We start from the raw sequence: 27,148 nt of genomic DNA on the forward strand, positions 1-27,148 counted from the left end.
ACAGTCAGGGACGAATGCAACACTGAGGAAGTAGAGGGATGGAGGGTGTTGGCAACTGAGTCCTTCTTGTTCTATCTCAGTTAATACAGCTAACATTTGAAGATTGTTCTAAATCAATCAACAAGGGCCAGGCCAAACTCAAAAGTGTGAACTTGGGTGGCTGAGCCACTCAAGTTTTATGAGAGCATAACACAAAACTGACAAGAGAAAAGCTCGGCACCAACATAATGTACTTCCACTGAGGGAAGTGTTTGCTCCAGATCCAGCCGAGGTGGAAGACATGCACATTTAGCATGAGGAGAACAGGAGTGGCTGGGGCTCTGAATGACCTGCTTCATAAGAAGGAACACAATTAATTACACGGAACACTGAAGAGCACCAGCCCAATTTAAAATTCATTTTAAAAGTCAATAATAAGTAGAAGAAAGACAATCTAGGCGGTAGAAATAGCCTGCTAACAATATGACTTCAAAGCTTAATCAATTCTAAGCAGCAAAGTCACATAGATAAAATGACTTTTGACCCTCCTGTTCATCTGGTCAGCTGGGCTGTGGAGAGGGAAAAAGGCAGATAGGACATCAAGGGGAGGACAGTCCTTCCAAATGCATCACAATACTTGAGCTGAATGTTAAGAGCAAGGTAAGAGCACAAGGTTCACTTCCATTTCAATTAACAGAAAACAGGAGAATTGCATTTCTAAAACAACCTCTGGGGACAATATTTCAAAAGCTATGACAAGTGAGAAAACAATCCAAGGGACTCAAGTTAAAAAAAAAAAAAGACCTTAAAATGTACAGGGGTCACTGGTTAAGGTGTCCTATTCAAAAGCAGCCAGATACACTCAACAGGGAAAGGAAGGGCTTTGCCATTAAATCGGTAAATAAAAGCCTCCAACGTTTTTCTCGTGGAAACAAAGCAGTATTGTTTGGGCTGAGGCAGCATGGTGCTGTTTGGGATTCTCACACAGTCTCGTGAGTCATGCCAGATAACTTCCTTGGGCCTGGGAAAGGCTAACAAGTTGAAGATAGAAAAGAAGAAAAGGGCAAAGGTTGAGAGTGATCATGAGAAGAAGAAGAAGAAGAAGAATCGAGGATGGAATGTGAGACATCTGGAAACATGGCAAAGGGAAAATACCAGATGCTAAGCACACATTGACATGGATAAGAACTTGGGCAACAGGCTTCACACCTTGCTGTGCCTGCTTCCTCATCTGTGAAGTGGGAATAATACCCACTCCCAATGCCTCAATAAGAGGATACATGTAAACTCCTGGCCCCGTGCTCAAAATCACACCAACCCTCCCATTCCCCAACCATCTGCTACCCCCCACCACCCACCATCTGGCCCTCCATGCCACATATAAACATTTACTGGGTAAAAGCCAAAAGCAGCCACTGATATGTTTGTGTAACTTTGGTTTAGCAGAAAATAGTTCAAACTCCTAACTGCTTTCTATTATATACTATGTCAAAATTTTCTTCACAACTAGTATTTATCTAGCACTTTCTGTAGTTTTATATATGAGGAAACAAAGGCTCAGAGAAATTATGTAACATGCTCATGATCATAACTCAGCCCACAAACAGAGGAGCTGGTATTTGACTCCAGTGCCCAGAAAAGTTGAAGATGATCCCTGTCATGCAGAAACCCGTAAACAAATTGGAAACTATGACTAAGTCCCATGACACAAACCCAAAAGCATCACAGAGGCAGGAGAGAAGCAATTATTTGGGAGCAGCGAGGGCCAGATCACGTCTCTACCCAGACACACTTGGCTCTAAAGAAGGGACAGGATTCTGGCCCCTCCCAGTGGGGTTGGATGACAAAGGAACAGCACAGAATTTCTGTTGAGTGCTTCAAAGCAGAAACAGAACTCTGAAGTCAGACAGAGAGATTACCATTGACAAAATGATGACAATGTAGAAATGGGTCTGTCCACAAGTCGTTAGGATGAGCTTCTGAATTAAATGCTTTCATCATACAGCACCTCATTTATTTGGCCCTTTCCAGTCAGAATTCACAACCAACCACTAAGATGGTGAGCTCAACTCTACCTTTGCACCAGCTACAGAAAAAAATGCTTTGCTAAGCGCATTAGCAGGGCAAATGTGATCTGTGGGGAGAACATTTAATTTGCTCACGGGAACAAGCTATTTTCAAGCCCCTCTAAGCCATCACAAGAGCTGACATTTACTAATAGACCACTGACAAGATAATTAAAAATTACTCCACTCTCTCATCAAGAAGCCTCCTAAGACTTTCGGCTCCTTCAAGACAGAGCCTGGGTCCTCATGTGCTAGGACAGAATAAGACCCAGCTGCATCCCTACTCCTCACAGGGCTGTTGTGAGGATTACATGAGGTAAGTCAGTGCTCAGTAAATGTTAGCCATCATTGCCATCTTCTTCTGAGGTGACATGGGCTGGTTCCATACTATCCCCCAACCCATTATTCCAGATGGTTCTCCCACCAACCTAGCGAGGCAGACAGGATTTCGTTCTTTAACTGACAGAGAGGGAAACTGAGTCCCAGAGAGGGAAAGGGAGAGGCCTGCCCAACAGCTTCATGAGTGGCGGAGCCAGGACTGGAATCCTGGCGTCTGGATTCCAGGTGCAGGGATCCCTCCCTGCCCTCTGCTGGGCATTGTCCTACGCCATCTTTTATTGCCCCCTCCTTCTTTTTTAATCTTTTTATTGTATAAAATATAGAAACAGAAAGCCATATAAAACAAATATATCACTTAGGGAATTATTATAAGGCAAACACCCTTCTAACTACCACCCAACACCCAAGTAAAAAGAAAAAGGTAGCTGCTACTCTGACTTTTATAGTAAACACTTCATTCCACTTCCTTATGGCTTAATCACTCAACTATACATCCCTACACTCTAGTCTAGTCTTGCCCACTCTTTTTTCTTACTTGATGAGTCTTCAAAATCTCTCTTAATCTACTGGTTCCCTTTCTACCTCCTTCTTTTCCTTACAATTTATCTGTTAAAGAATCTAACTGTTTGACCCAAAGAGTTTCCCACTGGCTGGAAAATTGCACAGTGATGGAACGGTTCAATATATTCCTCTGTTCTCTGTATTTCTTGCAAGTGGCAGCTGGATTTCAACGCTTGACCAATTCAAGCTCGCTCTCTTTGCAGGACTCTGCCAGTAGTGTACTCTTCTACTGCAAGACACGTAGTGTCTGGTTGTCACTCTTTTTTGATGTTACCAGCCCTTGATGCTCAATAGTTAGATACATTAATTCACTGGGAGTTACAAACAGTGATATTCTAATTCCCTCACTGCATTTTCATTTATTAGCTGGAATAATTTTATAGGGAGGTGTTTCTTTTCATCTAATATTTGGTTTTCCAGTTCATATAGTAAAGGTAGGATAAATGTCAGATGCTTTCTTTTTATTTATTTTGTTAGATAATGAATTAGAGCTCATGAATTTAAACATATTCAATGAATCTACTGCAATTTTTATCCTTCTTGAAATTCACATTGTCCCATGTTTGGCCTGAATTTTTTTAACATGAGCCTAGAAATCTTTGATAGTTTCCTTGCTATCTGGTATGTAAAGATGTTCTAGGCTCATCTTATTTATTTTGTCCCAGAACTGGAATGAGGCTTCTTTTATTGGAAAATGACTTCAAGATCACAATCTAGGCACAAGGGATGCCCATTGCTACTGGGTCGGTCACTGAGCCAGACCTGCTCTCTCTCTCCCCCTCTCTCTCTCTTAGACACACACACACACACGTATACATGGGTATATACACACACAAGCACACATACACAGACACACACAGACACCTCATGATTTCATACTGAGATTTGCAATTCAATCATTCAAATTCAGGACTACAAAATTTTTCCTTGATTTCTTCTATCTTAAATCTATTTTGCCTTTCTCTCACACCAAGAATCCTGGTTCTCAAGGACAGAAGGAACAACAGAATTAGAATATTACATAAGTATTTATTTGCTTTATTCTGTGCTACACAAAAATGTTCAAGAATAGCAATACTAATAATACCACTATCATTATGATTACTAAAAGTTTAAAAAACATATTTTCTGTATATGCTATCAGCATTCTCCTTCCATTTTTTAATTTGTGCTTGTATTATATCTATTATGAGACATGCAAAGAAATAGAAAAGCAAGAGCTATGCTCAGAAAAAAGAGCAGTCAATATACACTCACTCCAAATGGGTCAACATGTTGGATTTAGCAGACAAAGACTTCACAGAAGCTATTATAAGCATGATCAAAGAATTAACAGAAACTGTGTTTAAAGATTAAAAGAAAATAAGATGACAATGACTCAACAAATAGGGAATCTCAATAGAGAAATAGAAAGTATAAAAATTAACTAAATGGAGATTTTAGAGTTAAAATGAATAATTCCCTAAATAAGCTCGACAGCAGTTTTGAGATGGCAGAACAAAGAGTGAATTTAAAGATAAATGAATAAAAATTATCCAATCCAAAGAATAGAGAGAAAAAAGATTGAAGAGGGGCCAGCCTGGTGCCGTAGCAGTCAAGGGCGCATGCTCCACATCGGCGGCCCGGAGTTCGCAGGTTCGGATCCCAGGTGCACACCAACGCACTGCTTGTCGGGCCATGCTGTGGCAGCGTCCCATATAAAGTAGAGGAAGATGGGCACGGATGTTAGCCCAGGGCCAGTCTTCCTCAGCAAAAAAGAGGAGGATCAGCGGCAGATGTTAGCTCAGGGCTGATCTCCCTCACAAAAAAAAAAAAAAAATGAGTGAAGGAAAACAGGAACACATAATTATAAAGCTGCTGAAAGATAAAGAAAAAAAATCTTGAAAGTAACAACGGAAAAATAATCACATGCAGGTGGACAACAATAAGATTAACAATGACTTCTCATCAGACTTAGTGGAAGATATACTCAAAGAGCTGAAAGAAAAGAAAAAAAAAAACTATCACCAAGAATTCTACATACAGTAAAACTGTCATTCAAATATGAAGGCAGGGGCCGGCCCCATGGCCTAGTGGTTAAATTCGGCATGCTCCGCTTTGGTGACCCAGGTTTGGTTCCCAGGCATGGACCTACACCACTCGTCAGCAGCCACGCCATCGTGGTGACCCATATATGAAACAGAGGAAGACTGGCATGGATGTGAGCTCAGGGCGAATCTTCCTCAAGCAAAAAGAGGAATATTGGCAACAGATGTTAGCTCAGGGTGACTCTTCCTCAGTAAAAAAAAAAAAAACAAAAAGGCAAAATACAGGTATTCCCAGACAAACAAAAAGCGAGAGAATCCATAATTCATAGCTAGTAGACATGCCCAATACAAAATTTTAAAGTAAGTTCTTCAGACTACAAAGAAATGACAACAGAGGGCAATCTGAATCCACAGGAATAAATTAGTAAGAGCACTAGAAATGTAAATATGTGGATAAATATAAAATATTGTATAAATATATTTTTGAATCTTTTCTTCTTTTAATTTCTATAAAAAATAAGATCGTATAAGGGAATAATTATTACACTGCATTATGGTGTTTATAACATATAGAGGTGTTAATAGCACAAAGAAGGGAGGAAATGAAGCTATATTAGAGCCAAGTTGTATATTTTACTGAAATTAAGTCAGTATTAACCTGAAGTAGACTGTGCTAATTTAAGATATATATTGTAATTCATAGAGAAAACACCATAAAATTTTTCAAAAAAATACAGTTAAAAAATCAACAGTGGGGGGCCAGCCCAGTGGCATAGCAGTTAAGTTCACCGGCTCCACTTCGGTGGCCCAGGGTTCACAGGTTCAGATCCCAAGTGCGGACTGACGCACTGGTTGTCGAGCCATGCTGTGGCAGGGTTCCACATAAAGTAGAGGAAGATGGGCACAGATGTTAGCCCAGGGCCAGTCTTCCTCAGCAAAAAGAGGAGGATTAGCAATGGATATTAGCCTATGGCTAATCTTCCTCCCCCCCCAAAAAAAAAAAATCAACAGCAGAATTAAAATGTAATACTAAAATGTGTTTGTTTAACACAAAAGAGGGTAATAGTGAGGAATGAAGAATCAAAAAAGACATGAGACATATAAAAAACAAAGAACAAAATGGCAGATGTAAACCCAATCATATCAATAGTTACATTAAACGTGAATGGATTAAACACTCCAAGCAAAAGGCAAAAATTTTCATACCGAATAAAAAAGCAAGATCCAACTATATGCTATCTACAAAAGATATACAGGAGAAGTACTTTAATTCAAAGACGCAAATAGGTTGAAAGTAAAAGGATAAAAAAGATAGACTATGTAAACAATAACCACAAGATAACTGGAGTGGTTATATTAATATAAGACAGACTTTAAACGAAAAAATATTACTAGAGACAAAGAGCCATTTATGAAAAACCTACAGCTAACATCTTATTTAATGGTGAAAGACTGAATGCTTTCTCCCTAAGATCAGGCAGGAATAAGATAAAGATGTCTGCTCTCACCACTTTTCTTCAGCATTATACTGGAGTTTCTTGACAGTGCAATATGGCAATAAATAGAAATAAAAGACATGTCGTTTGGAAAGGAGGAAGTAAAAGTGCTTTTATTCACATATGACATGATCCTATATGTAAAAATCCTAAGTAATCTATTAAAAAATTACAAGAACTAATCAATAAGTTTAGCAAAGTTGCAGGATACAACATCCATGTACAAAAATCAACAGTATTTCTACATGATAACAAAGAATAATCTGAAAATAAAATTAAGAAAACAATTTCATTCAGAACAGCATAGAAATGAATAAAATACTTGCGAACAAATTTAACAAAAATTTCAAAACCTGTACAATAAAAACTACAAACCATCTTTGAGAGAAATTAAAGGTCTAAATAAATGGAGAGACATTGGATTGGAAGATTCACTATTGTTAATATGGAAATTCTCCCTAAATTGATCTACAGATCCTGGCAGGCTTTTTTTGTAGAAATTGACAAGCTGATTCTAAAATTTTTATGGAAATGTCAAGGATTGAGAATAGCCAAATTCTTTTTGAAATTTGATTTCAATTTTGAAAAAAAACAAAATTAGAGGACTTATATTATCTAATTTCAAAACTTGCTATACAGTTATATATTCAAGACAGTATGGTATTGGCTTAAGGATAGACACATAAATCAATAAAACAAAATAGACTCTCCAGAAATAAATTTTTATATTTATGTTCAATTAATTAATTTTTTACTAAACCGTCAAAGCAATTTAATGGGAAAAGAGTAGACTTTTCAAAAAATAGTGCTTGGACAACTGGGTATCTAGATGCAAAAAAAAATTAACTTAGACCCTTACCTCACACCATACACAAATATTAACTCAAAATAGATTAGAGAGGGCCGGCCCCGTGGCTTAGCGGTTAAGTGCACACGCTCCGCTACTGGCCACCTGGGTTCGGATCCGGGTGCGCACCGACGCACCGCTTCTCCAGCCATGCTGAGGCCATGTCCCACATACAGCAACTAGCAGGATGTGCAACTATGACATACAACTATCTACTGGGGCTTTGGGGGAAAAAGGAGGAGGATTGGCAATAGATGTTAGCTCAGAGCCGGTCGTCCTCAGTAAAAAAAAGAGGAGGATTAGCACAGATGTTAGCTCAGGGCTGATCTTCCTCACCAAAAAAAAAAAAAAAATGGATTAGAGACCTACATGTAAAAGCTAAAACTATAAAGCTTCTGGAATAAAACATAGGAGAAATCTTTGTGGTCTTAGATTAGGCAAAAATTTCTTAGGTATGACACCAAAAAGATGATTCATAAAAAGAAAAATCGATAAATTGGACTTCATCAAAATTAACTTTTCCTCTTTAAATGACATCCTTAAAAAAAAAATACAAGCCACAGACTGACAGAAAATATTTGCAAATTATATATCTGATTATCTGATAAAGGACTTGTATCCAAAATATATAAAGAACTCTTCAACTTGATAATAGGAAGACAATCCAACTGAAAACGGGGCAGAAGATTTTAACAGATGTTTTACCACAGAAGATATAAGAATAGCTATTAGGCACATGAAAACCTGCTGAACTAAATTAATCATTAGAGAAATGCAAATTAAAAATCACAATGAGCTACCACTACAAACCTACTAGACTGACTCTAATTTAAAAACTGACAATACCAAGTGTTGAAGAGAATGGAAAGAAGCAGGAACTCACATACACTGCTGGCAGGAATGTAAAATGGTACAGTCACTTCAAAAAACAGCTTGGCAGTTTCTCAAGAAGTTAAACATAAACTTATCATATGACCCATCAATTCCACTCCTATGAATCTATCCAAAGGAAATGAAAACATATGTCTACAGAAAGATTTGTACATGAATGTTCATAGCAGCATTATTCATAATAACCAAAAAGTGGAAACAATCCAAATGTTCATCATTCAGTGAATGGATAAACAAAATGGAGTATATCCATACAATGGAATAACTATTTAGCAATAAAAAGAAATGACCTACGATACATGCTACACTGTGGGTGAACTTCAAAAACATTATGCTAAGTGAAAGCAGTAAGACACAAAGGACTACATATTCTGTGATTCCATTTATGTGAAATTTCTAGAAAAGGCAAATCTACAGAGACGTAACAGACAAGCGGTTGCCTGGGGCTAGGGTTGGGAGTGGGGACTGATTGCAAATACACACTTTTTAAGGTGATGGAAATGTCCTAAAGCTGAAGTGTGTCAATGATTACTCTGCTGTATAAATTTGTTAAAAACAATTGAGCTGTATATTTACAACAGGTGAATTTTTGATATATAAATTATACCTGAATAAAGTTGCTCAAAAAAATATAGCAGCTTGCTTTATGATAATTCCTGGCTCTCTCCCCCTCCCCCACTTTTATCTCTACTTCTTCTCCTTATGTCTCTTGTGCCACTTCTTGGTCAATTTTCATACCACCCTCAGCAGTTACTTCTCAATGTGGGGCCCAGCCCAGCAAAGAGCCCTAGTGGGTCAGTTTCAAGTCTTCAGGGGGGCCAGACTGCTCCAACCCCTTAGACCTTACTTGGTATAACCCTCTTATTTTCAGCTGCTAATCTCAAATTGGCCAGATGAGCTTTCCAGTCAATACTTGTTGGCTATTTTAGGGTCTCCTGCTCCCAGGTCCATCAGATGCTCCATTGCTTCCTTCTGCTTTCTCCCACACAAATGCAAATACAGTAGTCCCCCTCATCCGAGGTTTCGCTTTCCATGGTTTCGGTTATTCACAGTTGACCTCAGTCCAAAAATATTAAATGGAAAATTCCAGAAATAAACAATTCATAAGTTTTAAATTGCGTGCCGTTCTGAGTAGCGTGATGAAATCTCAAGCTGTGCCACCAGGGACAGGAATCATCCCTTTGTCCACCGTATCCACACTGTTTACAATACCCACCCCTTAGTCATTTAGTAGACATCATGGTTATTAGATTGACTGTCAAGGTATCGCAGTGCTTGTGTTCAAGTAACCCTTAGTTTACTTAATAATGACCCCAAAGCGCAAGAGCAGTGATGCTGGCAGTTTGGATATGCCAAAGAGAAGCTGTAAAGTGTTTCCTTTAGGTGAAAGTTCTTGGCAATAGAGAAAGAAAATCATATGCTGAGGTTACTAAAATCTACTAAGATCTACTATGATCTAAGATCTACTAAGATCTATGAAGTAACTTTTATTATAGTATATTGTTATAATTGTTTTATTATTAGTTACTGTTTTTAATCTCTTACTGTGCCTAATTTATAAATTAAACTTTATCATAGGTAGGTATAGAAAAGAACATAGTATATACAGGGTTCGGTACTATCTGTGGTGTCAGGCATCCACTGGGGGTCTTGGAAAGCACCCCTCATGGATAAGGGGGGACTGCTGTAACATGCTAGTCTGTAGCTGTTGGTAGTTTGTCCCTATCAGCTTGCAGTTTGGGGTTCATGAGTATATCTTCTCATCTGGTTTGTTGTAAATTTGTTCATGGGTTTTCAGTTTGCTCTCTGGTGACTGTGTCTTTTTTATGTGGATATATGAGAAGATCCCAAAACTATGCTGCCACTGTTGTTGTCATCTTCCCAGATGTCTCAGTGGTCAATTCTTACCTGTCCCTCTAGGGAGCTAACAAACCTTTCACTCCGTAGGGCTTTATTTATTCATTTATCAAACCCTATGTGCCAGACACTGTCCAAGCACACTATAACTAAGAACTCACTTAATCCACCTAACACCACCATGAAGTAGGTACTATTATTATCCCCAGTTTACAAATGAGGAAACTGAAACAGAGAGGTTAAGTAACTTGCCAAGATCTCAGTATTAGTAAATGTAAGAGGGAGGATTCAAACCCAGGCAGATGGATCCAGAGTGAGTGCTCTTTATAACCACTAGACCATGCTGCCTCTCAAGAATATATAAAGTGTACCTGGCCTGGTAGATCTAGCATTCGACAGCAACTACCACTCCTGTCCCCCCAGTCCTCCCTAAGATGGGGAAATCTTACCCCTCCCTCAAAGACCAAGTTCAAACGTCAATGCTTTTAAGAAACTTGATGAACTCACCCAGGCAGGTAGCTTCTTCCTCCTTCCTCCCTCCCTTCTCCTTCTCCCCCATCCCATCCCTTCATTATAGCACTTCTCACCAGGTGTTATAATTATTCGTTGACATCCTTGTTTTCCCCATGAGCTCAGAGAACATTTTTTATTCCTCTCAAATCCCCAGAGCTTACCCTACTGACTGGTGCCCAGCAGGCTCTCAATAAACTTTCATGGAACCGAGTAGGCAATCGTTTTTTGGTTTTTTTAACTAGCTCAAAATGTACTTGAAAGCAATATAATTGCATCGTTAAAAAAAAAAATCTGTAATTCAGAAGTTTTACCAAGTCTAGCTAATGAGTTTTTCTGGGTATTCTTCAGAAGAAACACAGCATCAGTTCCTTCCTGGTATTTTAACTGCTTGTTTCCAACATACAGAGATTGCAGTTTCTGATGCTAATTTGCCAGGGAGATTCAAGGAGAACCGGTTACCATACCCATCAATCACACACCTGCCAGCAGAGGGAGGATCCAGAAGGAAGAGCTCGCTGAAGAAAGGTACAGAGTGTCTGTGCTGGGCCTAGAGAATTACCACCAAAGTCACTTGTGAATAAAAAGTAAAAATTCAAACCCAAAATAGAGAGGAAGGTGGAACAACCAGTCAATTGAAAAAAATAATTCATTAATTTTTTAAAATCTTGTAATTTAATGCAGGAGTTTCTATAAGAACATAGAATTATATTGTAGATTTCCTTATTGGTGTACAGATCTATGGTAGACATTGCCATATAAATATAAAGGCACGTACGTGTAAGAAAATTTATGGCCCTTCTCATTTTCAATAGAAGGTTCTAGTATCTCCTAAGAAAAGTCATAAATTCTCCAAGGATGTCTCAGTCATTTTCTGGGCTTTAGCTCAAACTCTCTCTGCAAGTCTCTCTAAGAGCTGACTAAAAATACCTCTGCAAAAAAAAAGGATGGAGAGGAAAATGATGATTTAAAAAGAAATAGGTAGGGAGTATCCCCTGAAAAGAGCTGGAGCCTCCACCCCGCACCGTGCCCTCGTGTACAATATGCATGCATTTGACACCTAAACCAGGCAAGGGAAGAAGCAGGTTAACGAGCTTTCCTCTAGCCAAGAGCAGAAGAGGGATGCTGCATGCTCCCCCGACTCTCCTTCCATTCACCCTGCTTCCCGGGCAGATACATCTGGACCCACTCTACAGCGCAGACGTCACTAAATTACCAAGACAGCTCCCCACAGTCTGACAGACTCAGAGAGGGTGAAATTTGGCTTCCTTCTAGACCAGACAGGATGTGAATTCCTCTTTCCCAACACACACGTGTCATTTCAACGGTCTGCCCTTGAGGGGCTCCTACAAAGGCCACACCTAAACGCTCTCACATGCTTCTGGTCCAACTTCACCCCATGAGATTTCAACTCAAAGAGCGACATACTTAAAAAATGCGGGCATGGGAGGCTCAGGGAGCAAATGTTCTCAACAACTAGACCACAGAAGACGATGATTCTCTTTCTTGCTGTGGGAACTCTGGAATCCCATCCAGATGTGTACATGCTAGGCTTAAGTAAGGAGGCCTAGGAGCACCAAAATTCCACCAAGCTAGAAGCGTCTCAGAAACGAAAGAGTCTGTCAGGGACTGCTTGAGGAGTTTCTTATAATAAAGCCACCATTATTATAAATACTCTTCAATCTCAGAGATAGGGCAGAAAGCAGAGGTCCCTACGATCTTCCCAGAAAATGTATTATTTCTCACTGAGGGCAAGGAAATGATTTGATACCTGGCCCCCTCCACCCTCTTTTAACAGAAGGACGTCACACGCAGGAAGACCCGGATGGTCACAGCACATCTCTCTTTACCGCCAAGCAGCAGGAATGGAGCAGTAAGCTCCACGAAGCCCGTCCAGGTTGTCTTGCTCATCTTTAGTATCCCCAGCCCTAGCACAGTGCCCAGCACGTTTAGCTCTCAATAAACATATGCTGCTGCATTAATTAATTTTAAAGAAAACACACAACTGTTAGGCCACAACATCTCAGCTGAAAACTAGAAGTTCATTCACTCACTCATTCACTCATTCATGTACAGCTATACACCAGAGACTGCTCAACGTACAGATCCCTCCCCAAACAAAACAGACAAAAATTCCTGCCCAAATGAACTTATATTCCAGTGATGGGAGATAGACAACAAACAAATTAGATAAGAAAAAAATACAATGTGGGCAAAGGGTTAACAAATTCCTTTCCTTTTCTGCTTGAGAATTTGACCTTAGGTTAACTTTCTAGTTCTGTTTCCCTAGAAACCTAATAAAGATAATATGTCAATTATGTTTCTAGGCAACATTGCTTATGTTAAAAATGACCCCTGATTGATAACTTGCATCTGGACTGGAAGGAACTATAAATATCTGAGGGGGACAACGTAGCTTTGGGCTTCTTTGAATGTGACGACTTACAACTGAGCATATCCCATGGGGCGCCCTGAACACAGGGCAGAGATGTTAAGAGAGGGCAGATCCCACACCTACTCAATGTGAAGCTCATTCTCTAGTACCTGAACTGTCACTTGAGGGGTAAGGGGCAAGGAGAACAGCTCTTGGGGGGCAGTATGGATTGCCGAGAGCACAATTCACGTGAAAGAGAAACCCCTGACACCGCCCTGCTGGCAATTTATGGTTCTGTTCTAGATCTTTCTAAATAGGTGAGTGCCAAGTGTGGCCAGTGAAAGTCTTGTGGGTCAGAATGTTTAACTGAACCTAAGTAGATGCCTAGTAAGCATTGTTCATAGTATATCCGACGTTGGTTAAATGCTAAGGAGAAAAATAAAGCAGAGAAAAAGGATGGGTTGGTTGGACAAGACGCCTCTGAGGACCATTTCAGGTCTGAATAAGAATGAGCACCCCTCCCCCTCCACCTTGCCTTTGCTAGTTAGCTCCTATTCTCTGTTGCATCCTCAGGTTTCTGTTCAGACACTTCCTCAAGAAAACCTCCCGTAACCACCATATCTAAGTCAATTTCATTTTAAAATAGACTGTCATAGACATGGGTACCTTTCCTCCTGAGCACCATCTCAGGGTGTAGTCACATCCGAGAATATAATGATCTGATTTATCTCTGACAGCAAGGAGTATGTCTGGCTGCTCACCATTCTATCTCCAGCACCTGAAGAATGTCTGGCACAGAGCAAGAGCTGAATAAACGCTGGCAGAACAAGTGAATGTCCTAACATATCATCTGAAACCAGAGGTGGGTAGTATTCCTTATACCCCATTGTATGTTCCTGCTGTGTATGTTTATTCATGCTACTCCCATCCAGAGCATGACCTGAGAGCTGGCCTGCAAATACTACCAGCTATACAGCAAATCCCAGGGGATCAATCTCTAGTCATATCAAGAGTCACTGGGAAATATCAAAAAAATTAAGTTAACTTTGATTTTTAGACACCATATGATATAACTGTCTCTTAGGAAAACTCGCAAAGTGAAAAGCTAAATTAAAAAAAAAAAAAAAAACACTGTCTTCTTCCACTTTCCTAAGGCTTAGTCCACTTGTAATTATTTATTTTCCTGCTGGACTAGAAAATCCACAGGGATCATTTGCTGTCCTGACCCTAGACCCTAGTACATAAATGTTTAATGGATGAATAAGTTAATCAGTAAACAAACAAATAAAGAATCTCTCCTTTCCCTCCTGCCCCCATTAAAATAGAAAGTCACTACCATAGACAGATCCAATGTGAAGATCTGGAATAATCTCCTATACCAGTTCATCTTTCAGGGAATTCCAATTCTGAGTGGTGGCTAAAGGAGGCAGCACACAGCTGGGCAAAATCATGTGGGGAGGGGCTTCTGTGAGATGCAATTGTTGCCAACTAGTGGGCTAGTCCCCCCGCCCCCAACGCCCCCCCCACCTCTCTCTTCTTTGGAAGCCTAAAGTGACCTACTTTTGCTGAAGCCAAAGACAGACCAACGTGGATGCACCCACCTTGTTGAATGCTGATAAAGCTTCAGACGGCACAGGACGCTAACATTCATTATGAAGTACACTGAAAGCAATTACCTGTCCCCCATAATTCGTTCCCCATAATTCATCACTGAAAGTGGTCTTGGAGTTTCATAATTAAAACTGACAAAGATTCCTTTGTTTTCATACTGAAGTTTTGATGGCATTAAGGGATGAGCCAGACCTAGTCTACATTTAAACAAAACAGAAGATTTGGCTGATGCTTTTTATTACATAAATTACATCTAGACTTGCTTTTAGAAGTCCTTATTTTCTGAGTGTAATGTATTCCTTCAGCTATGCTGCTCAGTACTCCATTTTCAGGAAAAGAGTACTAAGTGGGCATGGACAATATGGTCCGAGTGGTGAGAAACCTGGACTTGGCATCAGAAGGAGGCACAGGTCCCAGCTCTGCCACCAACTAGTGTGTGACCCTGAAGAAATCATATTGCCTTGTCTATTGACTGTTTGCCCAAGCAAAATGTAAACTCCATAAAGGCAGTGACTGTGTCTGACTTGTCCACTTAGAACAGTGTTTGGCACTAGTAGGTAACCTAGTGAGGTTCTTGATAAACACAGTATTTACTGAATGATTACTAACATGATTTCTCTGAATCTCAGATTCCTCATTTATAAAGGGCAGTGATTAAAACAAATGTGCTCTAACACATCTGGACTCCAGGATTTTCAGATTCTATACCCCACCATCAGTTCAACTATATTTCCTTAGTAGTGAAATGACTCTATGAAGTGCTTAGCATGGTAAGCTAGATTGATCAAAAGTCTTCTAGTGACTGCCTGAATGACGTGTGGCATCACCAAGGTGGCCCTGGCTGGCCAGGCTGCAGGACGCACACTGCTCCATAACCTTCCCTTCTGAAGCTGTTGCAGTAAAGGAAGTAGCCCCGTTGCATCGACTCCCTCCTGTCTCCTGCACTCCCTCCAGCACCCCCATCTTCCTCTCAGTCAACTGCATAACTTATCATGGTTCCTGCTAGGGTCAGACTGCAGCCTGTGGCCAAACACCAAGTAAAATCAACCAAGTCCAGCTGAAATGGTGGACATGACCCTGCTGGCACTAAATTCCCGCCAAATGAACTACCCTATTTTTGGCCCTTCCTAATACCCTACCCTGTGAGTCAATGGCTTCTCCACACCTAGAGAATGAATTCTCTATTCCTTAGCCTGGTTTTTAGTCTCCCACCATCTTTCTACCATTCATCCTTCTGGGAAGAACTCAACCTTGGAAAAGGAAAGAACATTTAATGAAAGTGACCCACACCCAGGGACGCCACTTCCTCCTGTGTCATTTGGTCCTCTCTTTCCCCAGTCTAGCTCTGCTCTTACCATCCCACCAAAAGTCTTTTCAAGGTCACAAATGTCTTCCATGTCATCTACTCCAATGCTTTGATCTTTACCCTTATTAACATCTCAGCACCATTCAACACAGCTGATCACTTCCCCCTTCCCAGCACATTTTCCCCTTGAGGCTTCCACGAGAACACAGCCTCGTGGTGCCCCTCACACCTGAGGCAGCTCTTCCACAGGTTCCTCCTCTTTTACCCAACTTCCAGCTCTGGCAAGTTTCCAAGCTGGGTCCTGGGCTGTCTTCACTTCTCTCTTTACACTCTGTCCCTCACTGATCTCATCCAGTCCAGGGCTTTAAATATAATCAATATGCTGAAACTCCCAATTAATAACTCAAGCTCCAACCTCCGCTCTGTGCTCACACACACTTCCTAGTGGACACTTCCACTTAGACATCTCACAGGCTCTCAAACAACATATCCAAAGGCAAATGCTTGATTTCCCCTTTCCCAAATCTGATCCTCTCCTTGTCCCCAATCCATCTAACCAGCTCTGCTCAAGACGGGGAGTCATCCCTGATTCCTCTGTCCCCCGACTCCTCCCCAAATCCAATTCATAAGTTAGTTCTAACACCAGTAGTTCTGACATACATCTCAAATCCATCCAATTCTCTTGGTCTCTACTACCACTGTCATCTTTGAGGGGAGCATCTAATGCCTCGCCCACCTATTATCACCTCACCTGTGTTCTGGTGACCTGGAGATTTTTCTTTGAACAATCACTACTCTCCCATTGTATGGCGCCATAGCAGACCTGCCTTCTTCAGGGTAAGCCAGACCGAGAGAGCCTATGACTCTCCCCCTTCCAACTCTGCTTCAGCCACACTGGACTCCTTTCCGATTCTTCAACACATCAAGCTCTTTCCTGGGTCAAGACCTTTGCACGTGATGGTCCCTCTGCTTGCAATACTCTTTCTCCTGCTCTTGGCATGGTCACCTCCTTCTCATCCTTCAAGTGTTGGTCTCAGTGTCACTTCCTCAGGAGGCATGGCCTGACCAGCATCTCTAAGCAGGTGCCCTCCGTTATTTGCTCTCACTGCACCCATTCATTTCCTAGCACTTACTACAATTTGTAATCATATACACTGGTTTACTAGCTTATTATCTGTCTCCCTCACTAGACTGTATCCTCCCTGAGAACCTGGACTATGTCTCTTATATTCGTCAATGTAGTACCAAGCACAGTACTTGGCACACAGCGGAACTCAATAAATACTTGCTGGATGACTGACCAAACCTACTGCATGCCAGGTCTTGTGTGAGAGATTTCTATAAAAGTCCACAGATTTCTATATAAACCTTCACTCCAACCAGAGTGGTCTCTTCACACCCTGCAGAACACATACAATACTGAGTACAGTGCTAGCTCCATGTTTCTACCAACTACTTGGAATGCAGCCCTGCTCTCCCCAATCTCTTTGCATCTGCATCATTTCAAGCCCATCTCTTCAAAGCTTTACTCCCCTTTCCAAATCCTGCAGCCATCTCAACCTGCGGTTTTCTTATTTGCTTTTGTGGCAACCTGGACTTCCCCCGTCCCAACGTGTACAAACTGTCCTGAAACTGCTGGTTTTAATTCTTAATTCTCTGAGACTGTAAGTTCTAGGAGGGCACTTTTAAAACTGTGTCCCTCCTTTTCACCATTATATCCCCAGTGCCTAAGATAGGGACTGGCCCCTAATAGGTATGCAATTATTCCTCCTTAAGTGAATGAATAAATGACCTTACTCAATGAATGAGTGAGTGAATGAACCTGGAAACCTCAGCTCAGTTAGTGATCAGGTGTTCTTTCACTGTTTATTCTTTTATACAACCATATTGTAACCTTATTAAAGTCATTCATGCCCTTTTTCTTTTCTCCTACCTCCCAGAGTCCAGGCCCATTTCTTTTAATCTCTGAATCTCTTGAAGAATGCCATGTACAAAATGTGGATACATATTAAATACTTTCTGGAAATGTGTCTGAATGTCTCATGTTCACTGCACTTGACTCATAATGTAAAAAGCAGTGTGCAGTTTCAAAAGTGAACACATCCTGTCACTGCGCGAGGGAGGAGAGCCTGAGTGCTAGAATGCAAAGGGCAAGGCTGAGTTGCTCCAGCGCCTGGGGAGACAGTGCTTCCTGGCCAGCACCCTCCCCACGATCACATGGACTGTGGAAGCCCGTCTGCTGCTACTGCTGTCTCCGAGGCCATAAACCCAGGAAGCACCCTACTCAGCAGCCCGTGGGACACTGCAGGCTTCACGACCCCTTTTTCTGCCTTCTAATTCTAGGCTACATTGAGCAGGGCTGAACAGTTGCAAAGGTCAACAAGATTATTGGAAAAGTTTTAAAATTTTTTAAAGTCAGTGCTTAGTGGTGATTAGTAGTCTATTTAAAGGCAATGCATACTGGTGGTTGACCATAATAAAAGAACTCCAAAAAGCCCTCCATTCCACTTTATTCTCTGGCTTGGCTGCAAGGACCTCAGGGGAGCCCAAAGTCCGACCACACTGCCTGACTGCCTACCTTCTCCGAGTCAAGGTCTCCCAAGCAGAACTCCGTGATGCACTCGAGCAACGCACCCTAGGAAAGAGTGCAACCCCATGGGCACGCCTGCCAGGTACTGATAGTCATTTGCCTTCTTGCCTCAATTTACCCCCACCCTCCCTGAATTAAAACCAATTCAGGACCAGAGAAAACACACACTACAATCCGTTTCGTTCACTAGTCCATCTGACATGGCTGACAAGAAGCAAAGTTACTTGAAATGTCCTTTGCTACCATTTGTTTATAAGAGATGGCTAAATATTCCTCAAATGACATGCAGTAAATAATTGGCATCCCAAACCCAAGCTTCTCTGGCAATTCTGGCTGCAAGGACTCGAGTGGGGGTAACATTTCTCTTCTCCTTAAAAGGCTGAGGGAAGCCCCATGCTGAGGCCGTTTCTCTGCCACCAGCTGTGCAGCTCAAAGAACCCCCGATGCCACTCTGTCAGACCAGCAGCTCCCCCTCGCTTCTCTGACACACTGACACGGCCGTCAGTTATTAGGGGGTACCCAAGCTAATTGTTATGCATCTTGAGCAGAGTTCACTGAAACTGGCAGCCATAAATAACTGCCCTTTCTGGAAAACTCTGGTGGTGTGAAGCTCAGCAATAGGATGAGTGGCGTCTGCTTCATGAACTTCCACTTCAACTGGAGTCTGACCTTCATCTGGTCCCACTTCCAGCTGGAAAGTCAGCCGGGCACCACCATCACTGGAAATTACAGTTTACCACTTGCTGTTTGCCTGATGCTTCACGAAGTGCTTCCACATGCATTTTCTTATCTGCACCTCACCACAGCTCCGTGAGGCAGGTGGTATTAGCCCTATTTTACAGATAAAGAAACTGACACGCAGCAAGGAGAAGGGCCTGTTCCAAATCCAGGTCCTCTGGCTCCAACGCCCTTGCTGCCCCTCATCTGAGTGCCAGCCTTAGGCGAGGTAATTCGAGAGCCCTCCAAGGCAGCAGTCCTGGCATCTGAGGCTAAGGCTCTCTGATTTCACCCTCTGCAGAGCCTGAGCAAGATGTTTTTTCCATCCTTAACAGGCTTGCTGCTGCCACCCAGAGGGGTAAGAGAAATAGATGTGAAATAGACGTGGGTGGGTCCAAGTGCGACCATGCCCAGGGGCAGTGGGGCTGGACAGCAACTGGTATTCTCTCCCTCCAAGGAGGAAAAGGGGCGGAGGAGAGGGCGGGGGAGAGAGGGAGTGAGAGGGCAACAAGGAGAGGGAGGGGAAGGAGGAAGGGCAGAGGGGGAGGAAAGGAGGGGAGGAGAGAGAAGAGCCAGGAGAGAGAGAAGAAGAAACCGCTGATTTGTGACATGCTGTAGATGAGACCTGAGGACAAGTGATGAGGAAACACCAATCAGCAGAGGCTGGGAACCATCCCCAGCAATCACTCAGCCTGAGATCAAGTGCTCCCTCGCAGACCTGGCTGGCAGCCAGGTCACTGCGTGTAAAACCAGGGCAGTACTACTTACACCGCCAACCTCACAGGGCGTGGCAGACCAGAATGCTGACGAGGAGGTAAAAGTACTTGGTAAACAGAGTATCACTGGATCTCAGGGGTTGGGAGGGGCCCAGGAACTGGTCCTGGGGTCAGGTTCTTTCTGAAAGGGACCTAAGTTCACCAGTTTGACATGTACTCTTGGAAAAGATATAAAATGATAAGATCAATTACTATAACTCATCAAGTCCTCAGAGATGACAACTAAAAAGCTGAATATATTTAAGTATGGTTCTAAAGAAAAAGATGTGCCTCAATAATTTCCATCTCTTATTGCCAAACTCTTCTCTAATGCATTTTCTTATCCCTGAAAATCAGTCAAACCCTGTCCATTAAATCCTTCCAGATACATATTTTAAAAAGTGCAGAAAAACAAAAAAGGAGTGAGATGACAAAGGAGCAAACACATCAGAAGACGGAACTCTGAGAAGCCACTGGTGCTCAGGGGCGGCAGCTACCTCCATTGATACCGGCTGTAGGCGTCCACTGACAATTGACCCCTAAGTGCGGCTCTGGGGCCCTGAGTAACCCACTGGTCTAAGTCAGGCAGCCCTGAGAGCAGTTGGCTTGCCCAAAACCTTCTACTGGTTTCGCTCCTTTCATCCATATTTTGTGGTCTCATAACTGGCCTCACCACTACCTACCCAAAAGTAAGCTCTCGTCACTGTTGCACAATCTCAGCCTTTAGAACACTGCAGCTGTCAAGAACCCTCTAGAGTAGCTGGCCCAACCCCACCACTGGTCTTTAGAGCCCAGAGAGAAGAGTGAGAGGACATGAAAAGAGGAGAAAAGGTTTCAAAGTTATGCAGTCTCTTAACTTTGGCTACGTCAATGGGACTCTCCTTGAACCTGGGTAAAATAAAATGAGAAATGAGTCAGTAAGTAATTCCGGCATGTAATTCATCAACGCGTGCAAATCTCTCATCACTATTATTTTTTAGTTGGATCCAGTGGGCAGCCAACGGTTCAGGGCAGGAGGTCAAAGCCCAATAGCTCTGCTTCTCCCTCCTCAACGAACAGCCTTCAAAGATGAAAATGTGTCACCCACCCCACCCTCATCAATCTCACACAAAGCATTTTCAATAGAAGGTATTGGTTTGGCACTCCTGAGAGCCCAAGGGAATTCACTCCTGCCTCTGGACTTGCACATAAACCACATACACTCACAGGTTGGAGGGAGGGAGAGCAAAGTTGGAGGCTCCTCTGTGATGACCACCATAGAAGAAACAGATCACTGGAAAAATATTCCACATTCCCTCCCTTCTCCCGCTATTTAAAACAGCAAAGAAAACAGAGCTCAAAACTCAGCTTAGGGGACATGCACTATTGCTCAGATGATCTCAATCAGTGGCAGATGAGATCAAACTCAGGAGCATCTTCGTGTCAAAGCCACCGAGCCATTCAAACCTTGGGGCGTTTATTGTGGCCTGTTGTAGGCTACGCCGATCTGAACCAGAGGCCTTTGGAGCACATCAGGCCTTCTCCACAAACAGTTTAATATGATTTGGAAAATAAGCATTGACTCCCAACAAAGGGAAAATGGATGCATGTGGCTCTAGGCCACCAGGCAAATGAAATCCCACTTCCATGAGCTACACCCCAAGGTTTGAAGCTTTTAAAAATGAAGAGGGAGCGACTCCATTGTTCATTTATCCAAAGGCTGGGACTTGTGTCCCTCTGTGGTTCAAAGCACTACTTAACTATTCCTAGAGGAAGGGGAACAGGCCTCTAGGGGCCTCCCACGCACAGCCTAGGAGGAGCTACAGAGGAGCCAGATACCTACTGTTGGTCTTCATGCACATCTATCCTGCAGCACAATGTCAAAACAAGGGACAGCTGAAGAGATTTGGAACAGAATCATCGCATTTCTCATAAGAGCAACACAAAAAGGAAAACAAACATCAAATGCATTAGAGAGCTATCTATCCCTTACGTTCAGGCTCTCAAACCCTTTTCAAAGGCAGCTCAAGTAGACAGTGTTCTTGTGTGGCATCGTAGCCACACTCACTTTCATAAGAACCATCTGAGATGTGGCAAATCCATTCCTCCTAACTGATCAGCCATCCAAAGGGAGATGATCCTGGGTGCCAGGGTTTCCAATTCATTAACTTTTCCCCCGACGAAGAGGTGCAGCCCGTGCAGTACCACACCCATGAGGAAGGCAGCATAAAGCACAGCCCCATCAGATGCACCCCCCTGCTCTCGGTGCTCCATACTTGTAACTCATATTCACATAGGAGCCCTCCTCCCTCCCTTGTCCCCACTTCAAATCTCATGAGAAAGTGAGAGAGCCGGGTGGAGAAGAGACCAAAGAGCCTCTGTTCATTCTCTTAAAAAATATTCCAATCGTTCATATTTAAAATTGCTTTATTATGATAACTACACTGGAGACAGCATTATAAGGCTTTCTATTTCCCTTCTTTAGGAACTTGATTTAAAAAACGAAGAAGGCTTACCCATTTTTGAAATAGAGGACATGGGCTCTCTGAAGTCCTGTTTCTAGGAAAAAACCTAGTTCTTGATCGTGGGGAGCAGGGCCAGGCTTAGGACTTCTGTTTTGAATATTAGAAAGTATGACCTAGAAGGGGAGAAAATTGGAAAACTAATCAGATCCACATCCACTCCTACTTCCTTCAAACCCTATCTCTAAGTGTGCCACACAGCTTGAAAAATCAACTTCCTTACACAAACATCGGTGCATGGGCACTGGTGTGGAAGTACAAGGATTGGAGAAGCAGAGAAAACGACTCCTACGAGACAGGGAGCAACCAAGCAGCCCAGGGGCACGCACGGCCCTCCTGGCACCGAGGGCTGAGGAGTGAAGGGCGCTGACGAGTGCAGGGTGCCAGGAGAAGCATTAGAGGTGGAATAGCTCTGCCGGATGCCAGGATGTTGACAGAGAGGCTGAGTGACACAGAAGCAGGTCCCAGCAATGGGCAAAAATAGTCGTCATCCACCAGTGGCCTAGGTCGCTGATGAGCAGACTGCAGCTTCAGCCCTACACAAGCTTGATGAGCTCCAAAAAGAGCTGAGAAGTGTGGTGATTGGCACTGGCTCAGAATTAACCAGAGACGGCAAACTCTCCAGGCTTCAAAGCTGAGGCCTGTGGTCTGGGCAGCAATCATCTATTCTTAAGGGGATTGCTGAGAAAAACAACCTAAGCTCCCTCTCGCCCAAAACCTGACAACATCTAACGAGGTTTTAAAGGTTTAAATTTTTAGCCCTGCAAGAAAGACTGCCAACTAATCAGGAGAAAGACTTGCAAGTTGAGTGGGTTATAGTGAAGTGTAAACACATATCTACTATTACAGAGACTACTCTCTCTAAACTCACAAGTCAAATAAAGCGTTTATCACCCAGAAGCTACTTGTAGCCCATTTAAAAACCATACAAGTGTTCTCCAAACACGCTGTCCACATTTGCTGAAAGTCAGCAGCTCTTCAAAGATCCAGCTGTTAGCCAAACCCAAAATATTCTAGCGGTCTTGACATGATTCTCCAAATGGAGTTGAAGAAATCGCTGGTTCTCTAACTCAAGAGCTTTGGGAAAAAGAGAAGTAGAAGGCACACAATGAATGAGATGTTGTGGAATGATATGCAGGTGGGCGACTCTTGCATTTGAACTACATCCCAGTATCTTATCAAAACTGCCTGGCTCCTTCTCAACTCAGTACTTGGCTCTGCAAGTGCTAAGAGGGAGCTGTTCCCCCTACCTCTGGGAACCGTCATTTTTGGGTCTACTGCAGGCTCCTCCCCGACCCATCCTCTGCGTGTCAGAGATGCAGAGTGCATCTAGGCACTTGTCCTTTCTCTGTTAAGCCGCTCTCAAGATGATCTCATCCATTCCTCTGAGCTTCAAACATCATCTGTATGCCGCCAACTCCCAAATTTATAATCTCCAGTTCAGACTTTCTCTGTGTATTTCCAGACACACATATCCAAGTATTTCCTTGACATCTCCTCTTGGAGTTGGACTTGGAGGTCCAACACTGAAACTTTTAAAAATTATCTTTCATTTGCTTTTGAAAATAGTTTTTTAATTTTAAAAAATGCCATGATTATTTTAAAGCAAAAACAATTCAGTACTGTACAAAAACGAAAATTAAAAATCGTCTCAAAATTCCACTACACAGAAATAACCAGTTAACATTTATTGAACAATAATCCAGATAACTCTGTATACATATGTATCAAGAGGAGAGAAAGATAAAAATCATTTTACAAAAACTGAGATTGTGTTATATATGCTAGTTTTAAATTTAAAACATTACATTTAATTTTAATTAAATTTAATAGGAGAAACTAAAGTGTGACCAAAGTAATCACTCAACTTCATAAAAATGTGGTTTTTTTACACACAGTTCATAAAAGGTCTCTCTAAATAGAGTTAAAAATATATCTTATATTTGTTATATGTATGTATGTGTATATATATGTTATGTATGTGTGTGTGTGTATATATATCTATATACATATAGAGAGAAAGAGAGAGAGGGAGAGAGAAAGCAGGTCACTCTTTTACCCACATATTTCAACTTTATACATGAATGGACCCATGATAAAGATGAGGAAGTTAACATATTCATATTATCTTCTATTTTGCCTTCTCCTCAGTCTCCTATTTTTGTTATATTACTATTTTATATTATCAAGGTTCCTAATAATTATGTTCTACCCCATAATTGTTTCGCATCAGTTCTATATTAAAATGCATTCATTGTTTCTTGAATTCTTCATTTTGAATCAATTCTTGGTTGGTAGAATATTGCCAAAAAGGGCTCATGATGGTATAGGCCCTGAATTCTTGTGTGTTTGAGAATGTCTGTCTCTTGCCTCTTTTCCTCTAAACCTAACTGGGTATGACATTCTGGATTTCACACGTTTTCTCCCTCGGAACATGGCAGATGATACTCCAGTCTTCTGACACTGAAAGTTGCTGTGAAGAACTTAGAAGACAGCCTTACTGTTCTCCCTGTAGATGATCTGCAAAGCGCAATTCTTTTTTCCCTGAAGTCTAGATAATCTACCAGGAGTTGTTTTGCCATTCATCACTCTGTGTTGGCTGTTCTTGGAACATAGCATGAACTCTCAATCTACAAATTCAGATCTGTGGTATAAAATAATGCACTGGAGTCAGGCTGCCATTCTGGGTTCAAAGCCCAGCTCTACCACTTTGGGCAAGTCACAGCCTCTTTAAACCTCGGTTTTCTCATTGGTAAAATGGAGATGGCAACAGAACTTTTCTCTTAGCATAGTCCTATGGACTGAAGGAGATAATGAATGGACAGAATACTTAGCACAGTACACAACAAGTGCTCAATATAGTTTTACTTTGTTGAAGAATTTCTCTTTGATTATATAATCGTATTTTTTACCTATTCCATTTTTTTTCCATTTTCTTTTTCAGGAATACTAATTGTGTGCACCATCTTGATAAATGTAGCTTTGTAGTCGAGTTTAGAGACCAGACCTTCAACTTTGTTCTTTTTCAAGACTGTTTTGGCTCTTCTGGTCCCGTGTATTTGCATTTTAATTTGTGAATCAGCTTGTCAATTTCTGCAAAAAAGACAGCTGAGATTTTGATAGGAATTGGGTTGAATTTGTAAATCAATTTGGTGAGTATTGCCATCTCAACACATTAAGTCTTTTGATCCATTAACGTGGGATATCTGACCATTTATTTAGGTTTTCTTTCATTTCTTTAGGCAGTGACTTGTAGTTTTCAGGGTATAAATTTTGCACTTCTTTTTATTATTCCTAAGTATTTTAATCTTTTTGATGCTATTATAAGTGAAATTGTTTTAATTTCATTTTAAGATTGTTCATTGCTAGTGTATACAAATAAAAGTGATTTTTGTATGTTGACCTTCTATCCTATAACCTTGCTGAAATTGTTTATTAGTTATAATAGCTTGTGTGTGTGAATTCCTTAGGATTTTCTGCATATGAGATCATTTTATCTGCAAATAGAGATAGTGTTACTTCTCCCTTTTCAATCTGGATGCCTTTTATTTCTTTGTCTTGCGTAACTGCTGTGTCTAGAACCTCTACTAAACAGAAGTAGCAAGAGCAGGCACCCTTGTCTTATTCTTGATCTTAGGAGGAAAGCATCTACTCTTCCCAGTTATATATGTTGTTAGATGTGGGTTCTTCATAGGTGCCTTCTATCAGGTTGAGAATGTTAACTTCTATTCCTAGTTTGTTGAGTGTTTTTATTATGAAAGGGTGTTGGACTTTGCCAAATGCTTTCTCCGCATCTACTGAGGTGATCACTATCATGTGGTTTTTGTCCTTTATTCTATGGATATGTTGTATTATATTAATTTGATTTCCGTATGTTAAATCAACCTCGCACTCCCGAAATGAATCTCACTTGGTCATGGTGTACAATCCTTTCTATGTGTTGCTGGATTAGGTTTGCAAGTATTTTGTTGAAGATATTTGCATGTACATTCATAAGAGATAATAGTCCCATAAAACGAGTTAGGGAATGTTTTCCTCCTCTTCTATTTTCTGAAAGTTTTTATAGTATTGCTATTATTTTTTTCCTTAAACTTTTGGTAGAATTCACCAATGAAGCCTACTTGACCTGTAGTTTTCTTTATGGGAAGATTTTTAAACTATAAATTCAATTCTTTAACAGATGTGGGAATATTTGGGTTATCTGTTCCTTTTCGAGTGAGCTTTGATGGTTCGTTGATTTTCAGGGAGTTTGTCTATTTTGCATAAGTGATCAAATTTATTGGCATAAAGTTGGTCATAACTTCCCCTTACAGCCTTTTAATGTCTGTGAATCTATAGTAGTGTTTTCTCTTTTCTGGGTATTGATAATTTGTGTCTTGTCTTTTATTCTTGTTCAATCTTATTAATGGTTTATGAATTTTATTGATCTTTTCAAAGATCCATTATTGGTTTCACTGATTTTCTCTACTGTTTATCTGTTTTTTATTTCACTGATTTCTGTTCTAATCTTTATTATTCCCTTCATTCTGCTTGCTTTGGCTTTAATTTGTTCTTCTTCTTCCAGTTTTGTGAGTTGGATACTTAGGTCACTGATTTGAAGTTTTTCTTCCTTTCTAATATAAGCATTTAATGTTATAAATTCTTCTATATATTTTGTTTTATATCTTTTGAAGCTTTATTATTAGGTGCACACACCTTTAGGATTATAATGTCTTGTTGAT

The 27,148-nt window shown here is 41.3% G+C and overlaps 1 protein-coding gene across 5 annotated transcripts in view; it reads right to left on the minus strand.

Moving 5' to 3' along the window:
- TTC7B (tetratricopeptide repeat domain 7B) overlaps nt 1–27,148 on the minus strand; it is a 253,328-nt gene that overhangs the window by 151,787 nt on the left and 74,393 nt on the right. For all 5 annotated transcript variants that reach the window (XM_058567546.1, XM_058567542.1, XM_058567543.1 and 2 more), the window contains exon 5: nt 22,422–22,543. In XM_058567546.1, the coding sequence (XP_058423529.1) occupies nt 22,422–22,543 (122 nt within the window). The remainder of the gene's footprint in view (nt 1–22,421; nt 22,544–27,148) is intronic.

Source organism: Diceros bicornis, chromosome 24 (assembly GCF_020826845.1).
Source record: "Diceros bicornis minor isolate mBicDic1 chromosome 24, mDicBic1.mat.cur, whole genome shotgun sequence".
Taxonomy (NCBI): Eukaryota; Metazoa; Chordata; class Mammalia; order Perissodactyla; family Rhinocerotidae; genus Diceros; species Diceros bicornis.